The sequence below is a fragment of the Papaver somniferum genome, chromosome 3, assembly GCF_003573695.1.
Source record: "Papaver somniferum cultivar HN1 chromosome 3, ASM357369v1, whole genome shotgun sequence".
Lineage (NCBI taxonomy): Eukaryota > Viridiplantae > Streptophyta > Magnoliopsida > Ranunculales > Papaveraceae > Papaver > Papaver somniferum.
Genome location: NC_039360.1, coordinates 12,653,104 through 12,659,396, shown reverse-complemented (window position 1 = coordinate 12,659,396; position 6,293 = coordinate 12,653,104). Strand labels below are relative to the sequence as shown.

Sequence of the window (6,293 nt, the reverse complement as noted above, 5' to 3'; positions counted from 1 at the left end):
GACTCAATGCAAGAACCGCCCAAATTAACGAATCAATAACGATTTTTGCTCTCGTCGTAATACTTTTTGCTCTCTCTTTAACAAAAACCTTCATTAATATCTTTATACTCGAAAGTTATTTACGAGGGTATGTCGAACACTTAAAATTAAAATAAGAAAAAGAAAGGCCACGTGGCTTTCACCGAAGAATAGATCAGCACAAAAATCACCACGTGGGTTTAATAACTGTGTACTGTTAGAGAGCAGAAAAACACTGCGAACTTCATCTTCGCCGGTGCGGTGTTCTCTCTGGCTCTGATGCTCATTGTTAAGGGTCAACGTTCAAATTTCAGGTTAGCTTCATCTCTTGGTAATTCCTCGCGGTTAATATTTTGTTCTGAACTTAATTAAACCCTAGGTTGTGTGTGTCTTCATTACTAAAATCCTAGGTTTTCTGTCTCTTCGATCATTACTAAAACCCAGGTTTTTGGATGATTTTTATGTATTCTTCTGAACCAAGGCATTAGTTGCTTAAAATTTTGACATTAGGTCTTTTAGTTTTCTTTTAAGAAATCAGTAGTTGATTCATTTCCTTTGTGGCTTTATAGGTTACATTTCTCTACTTGAGCTTTTGCAACAACCCATAGATAAAGTGGAAGCAATGAGAAGAAAATCAACAGGTCCTAGCAGTAACGACGGAGAGGATAGAATCAGTAGGTTACCGAATGCCCTCATTCATCATATCCTTTCTTTCATGGACATGAAATATGTAGTCCAGACCAGTGTCTTGTCTAAGAGATGGATTGATGTGTGGACCACTATGTCCACTCTGAACTTCAATTCGTATCAATTCCTCACTCGTGAAAATGGAGTCAGCGAAATTCAGATTGGTAGCTTTGCAAATTTTATAAATGAGATATTTATTCTTAGAGGTGATTCGTCCATAAACAAGTTTCATGTCGATTGGAATGAGGAAACACATAAACCACGTACACATACAATTCCAATTTCAAATCATATGAATACATGGATCATTGCTGCTGTAAGACATGCTGTTCAAGACCTATCAGTCCAGATTCGTTCTAGGGCTAGTATGATACTGAGGCTTCCTCATTGTCTCCTCAATTCTCAATCATTAACTAAACTGGTCTTAAAACATCAGCCGAATTATACAAAGATTAGTCTTCCCAATTCAATGAGCTTACCGCGGCTCAAACTTTTGTCGCTTAGTATGTTTTATGTTGAAGAAGTAAAATTACTTAATGAGCTAATCTCAAGCTGTCCAGTTCTTGAATCACTGATTTTGGCAAATATTTCTGTGGGCATGGGCGATGATGTGAATCTCAATATTGAGTCTCGTGATTTGAAGCACTTTTATTTGCACAGTAAGGGCCGTGGTATAAACCATCCACGTCATACGATGGCTAAGGTAATCAAATTATCTACTCCAAATCTCACATCCCTGATTTGCCATGATTACATGATACAAGAGTATTTTCTAGAGAACCTCTCTTCTCTAGTCACTGCTAAAATTAAGATGACAAAGGAAAATGATAGAGATCTTAGTTATGGAGACGAATTAAGCTATTTGGAGCGTTCTGAGGAAGAGAAAGAAGATTTATATCCCAAGCGTATGATGAAAATGCTCAGAGCACTTCATAACATGGAAAAATTAACATTATCAGCCAGTTTCGTTCAGGTATGGTTGTTTTTTTTTTCGTTGTTTTTCTATAAGTAGGTTAGTTGACATGGTTGCAGACTCACAGTTTCGTAGGCTGAGTTCCAGTTTGAAAATCTGATGGAAGTAACTGTAACAATTCATGTAATACTTTTCAGTGATTCCAGTTTTATACTGGTATGTGCATGCATTGTTTAGTACTAGTACAATAGCAATCAACATCCAACCAGGTGATGCTGTTTCAATGTCATTGTCCAATTGTGATATATTAGGCAGCTAAATAAACACCCATCGGATAAGGGCATAAGAACTTCTTTTACCAGTAGCCTTTATGTGAAACATGATTTTAGGTTGCTTTGATATTGCTCGTTTAGACACATGGCTGGAAAGTGGAAACATCGACTCAATCTGGTCTGTGCACTTGCAAATTTGTAGCTCCACTTCCTGGAGGGACCACTGGTTGGCATGGTTTTGGAAGCTCCATGGGCCTTGTAAATACGAGCTAGTACATCATTGAGTTCATGTTGTTAGGTTTTACCAGGGCTAAGCCTTCAAGTTTTTGAGATGTAACCTAGTAAGTAATAATTGTAAATACAAACATGTGGTGCCTTGTATACCTATTCATTTTGCAATTTAATAGGTAGTTTCTTATTTTAGCATTGTAGGGATATCTGTGTGACATTATGAAAGTGAGTTTTATATCCATTGTCCAGGTTCTTTCAAAGGCGCCGGGTTTAACACAGTGTCAACCCCCGCAATTTCATAGTCTACAATGGTTGAAGTTGACAACGTGTCTTACAAGAGGTTGCTTGGCTGCGATAACATACTTGCTCAAGATCTCTCCTAAGTTAGAATCTCTCATTCTTATGTCGAAGGAGGTAATACCGAACTCTTTGTATCTTGATATCTTTCTACCCTGCCTGTTAAGAATACGAAATGCTTATAAATTCATCTAGATATTCGTAAGTTTATTGCTGTGCAATCTACGCTAATACGTGACAGTGTCAGTAACCCCTAATAGAGAAGAATAGCAGATGTTGACGATGATTGGGAAGCAAGATTGTCGTTGCCATGCACTTTGTCTCACCTCAAGTTTGTTGAAATTCAACAACTCCAAGGATGCAATAATGAGTTCAAGTTTGTGGAGTTTCTGCGGAAGAATGGTGCGGTTTTGGAGGAGATGGTTTTGTGGTTCCGATTTTCCAAGCGAAGTTAGCTCCCCCGAACAAGCCGCTATAGTGAAGAAGTTCAGCAAGAAGCTAAGAGCAGTTCCAAGAGCATCTTCAAATTTGACCACTGCTATCAATGTTGAGATTACTTACTTTTGAATGTGATAAGACACTATTCAGCTACTTTACTATGCCAGCCTGGGCTTTTGTTTATCCTAGTTTAATTGGGGGCCATAACTTCGAATTGGGGGCCATGGAATTTTGTTTGCCCCCCAAAATTTTCAGGGGTGTAAATATCATAATATGAATATACTATTTTATCATTCACTAATTGAAAATCAGTTTCACTAATTAACTACCCTAATTAAGGTCCCTAATCTATATACCCTAATTAAATCAAAGAGAAAATCAATTTCTCTTTTATCTTCATCTTCCTCTCCTCCCTTTCTCTTCTCCACCTCCACCATTAACGACTCCACCTCCACCGAGGAAAATTCTTCGAACCGATTCATCGCGTAATCGTCGATGATAAAACTTTAATCAACGATTAACTTCTTCTACAAATATGGCTAAAACAAAGCAAACCGCTCGCAAAGCACTTCAAATTCCTAATCTTGTAGATACGGTGAATGCAAAGGTGTATGTGCGAAGAGCTCCTGAAGCAAGCAAATCGAAACCCAAAAAGGGAATGGCTCCAATTCGAGGGTACGTGAACTTAAACCCACCTCCTATTCGATGTTTTGGTTGTTTTTTTGATTGTGTAATCGAGATTGGTAACTGAAAAATAGAAGTTACAGAGTGAGAGTCGTTAGCATCGAAAAATAATACCCTAATGACTCTTACATTGCATGTTTTTTTCTATGAAAAATCGTTAACCTGTTAGTGTAAATATGACGACCCTTGTTCTGCTACTTCGACCTTTTGTGCCCTAGAATAGAGTCGTCGCCATATTAGGTTGAAGATGACGACTGTAGTTTGACGACCCCAAATTAGTGCGTAACGACTCTGGGTTGAACTTGAACTGCCTTGTGTTGGAGAAAACGATAGAGTCGTCAGTAGTATATAATCCCTAGACTAGAGTCGTTAGTAATCTATAATCCCTAGAGTCGTCATCTCTTTTAAAGGGTCGGCAGTTACTTGTTTGACGACCCAAATTTAATCTTTAACGACCCTTTAAGGACCAAAATCATCCTCACTGTCCAATTTTTGCAAAGAGTCGTTACCGTATAAATTAGAGTCGTTACTTTGTAATGAAGAGTCGTTATTTTGTTAGAGCATATCATTGACGACTCTTTAACTGATAGAGATAAAGTTGATGTCTTATAAAAAAAAATCGTGTTTGGAATGTAGTGACAAGAAAACGAAAGACAAGGTTGAAATCACGATAACTCCTCCTTCGAAACCTCCCCGCAACGATAAATACTTACTTGCCGGTCCATTGCGCGGAAGAAGGCCGAGTGAGGTATCATTTTCTATCACCGAACCAAGAGAAAAAGGTAATGAGTTGTCCGATTCGTCAGAATCAGACACTCCTGTTGTTTCAGCTAATACTAGTGCTGAAGAAGAAGATGAACAAGAAGAAGAGCAAGTAGAGGAGGAACAGGGTGTAGAACATGAGATACAAGAAGAAGAGGAACAAGAAGAAGAGCAAGAAGAGGAGGAAGAGGGTGAAGGTAATGGTAGTGGTGATGATGAGGATGATGGTAATGAGGAGGAACAACATAAAGGTAATAATGGCGGTGAAGATAATGATGATGAGGAGGAAGATAATGAAGGTAATGATGATGAAAAGGATGAAGGTGGTGATGATGGTAAAACCACTGTTGAGGATGAGGAAGAGAATGCAAAGGCGAAAAAGCCGGTAAAGAGGGTTAAGAAGGATGGAACAGATATTGCACCCAGTGCGAGACACGTTCCCGCTACTCATTTGATGTTGCCTCCTCTTCGAGGTGGTAAACTTAGAGGAGAACCTAGAGATGGGGGCAAAGTTCTATTTGGATATCCTGGATCGTGGGCTCATTGCATTAGTGAGACAATCGTAAGAATCCCAAATTTGCTTGCTATTTGATTAGTTGGTGTTAACTTGTTTATGTTTTGTTTTTTAAATACGTGTTTGTTTATGTTTTGTAGGATCATAAGGATGCCGCGCGTCTTTTCCGGCACCAATCTTCTTTCAAGAAAATGGAGTTGTGGCCGCTAGAAGGTGAATGTGCAAGAGTTAGAGATTTGGTTGAAAACCCAGGTTTGTACAATGCCGTTTTGAACTCTGTGATTGCGTATGACAAGGTCGCAGTATCTAGTTTCTGTGAAAGGTATCACGCTGAAGTCGACACATTCCAACTTCCTTTTGGTGAGATGGCGATAACTCCTGATGACGCAGAACAGATATTAGGGTTACAGGTCGAAGGCAAATCAACCGGTGAGAAGTTCAAGAGAAGGCCTAGTTGGGAAGACATCTATACATGGACCAAGAACTTGTTTGGATGGGATTCCGAGAAAACTAATGGGCTTTTCGAGAAGGGACCTAAGTACCCGAAGAAAGAGTTCAAACTTGTAGATATTAGGAACATGTTTTCTGGGACAGAAAAGAAGGAAAAAGAAGGAGGTCTCTCTGATGTGGAATGTCGCTATGCGGCGGCTGGGTATTTGTTGTATGTCCTTGCGTCGGTTATATTTACTGACAGCAAAGGTAACCGGGTGAGCGCCAACCTTCTTCAGCTTTTGGATCCCTTGGAAGATGTGAGCAAGTACTCTTGGGGGACTGCCATAATTGCACACCTAAATGGTCAGCTTTCTCAGGGATCTCGCAAACTAACTTCTCAAATTAATGGGAATTTGGATCTAATCCAGGTATTTGGATTGATGAAAGTTTTCTTATTTTTGTACATTTTAAAAATTAAATTATTTATGTTTATTTCATTGGTTGCTATAGGTGTGGATTTATGATCATTTCCCATCACTGATCAAAGATAATGAAGATGTGAAACTCAACCCACAATGGAGCAGAGGTAGTCCAACGGGAACCAAATACTTATTCACTGGTTCTCAAGATAGGGAACAAACTGATGCGTTGATACAAATGCATCAAAAACTTGACAACATCACGGCTAAAGAGGTAGTCTTCAATCCGTACAAGAATAATAGAGTTGGCGCAATGAAATATGTCATGTATTACTATGGCCCTTTGTTTCACCCTAACGGTTTTTCAATGTACAATACGATAAGAATCATGCGTCAACTTGGTTTTATTCAAGATTCACCCGATGAGGATTATGTACCTCCGTTCAAGCACAAGTTGGAAAAGAGGATGACGAAGCGGGTATAAAGGTGGCTTATGAACCTGAAGTTGATGTCAAGCATTGGAATGATAGACACTCTAGGCTTGTAGACATCTCATGGTGGGTGCATGCGGATGAAGGTCATGAGGCAACACCGGATTACGTCGAATGGTATGAAGGCTTCTCCTA

The 6,293-nt window shown here is 39.2% G+C and overlaps 1 protein-coding gene across 3 annotated transcripts; it reads left to right on the top strand.

Annotated features, from left to right (window-relative positions):
- Positions 1-249: 249 nt before the first annotated feature.
- Positions 250-2,999, top strand: LOC113360939 (F-box/LRR-repeat protein At3g58930-like). 3 transcript variants are annotated; one of them, XM_026604361.1, is made up of 4 exons: positions 250-332; positions 588-1,678; positions 2,371-2,535; positions 2,679-2,999. In XM_026604361.1, the coding sequence occupies exons 2-4, from the start codon at positions 641-643 to the stop codon at positions 2,871-2,873; spliced, it is 1,398 nt and encodes a 465-aa protein (XP_026460146.1). In that variant the 5' UTR covers positions 250-332; positions 588-640; the 3' UTR covers positions 2,874-2,999. The 3 variants fall into 3 exon arrangements, with proteins under 3 accessions (XP_026460146.1, XP_026460148.1, XP_026460147.1); XM_026604363.1 differs by having other exon boundaries at positions 2,666-2,807; XM_026604362.1 differs by having other exon boundaries at positions 2,660-2,807.
- Positions 3,000-6,293: the final 3,294 nt, after the last annotated feature.

What these genes read in the sequence shown, in the direction of transcription:
- LOC113360939 (XM_026604361.1), top strand. Translation starts at nt 641, where the DNA reads ATGAGAAGAAAATCAACAGGTCCTAGCAGTAACGACGGAGAGGATAGA. An exon ending in TATCAGCCAGTTTCGTTCAG is followed by an intron (nt 1,679 to 2,370) that starts GTATGGTTGTTT and finishes TCCATTGTCCAG; the next exon opens with GTTCTTTCAAAGGCGCCGGG. An exon ending in TCATTCTTATGTCGAAGGAG is followed by an intron (nt 2,536 to 2,678) that starts GTAATACCGAAC and finishes AACCCCTAATAG; the next exon opens with AGAAGAATAGCAGATGTTGA.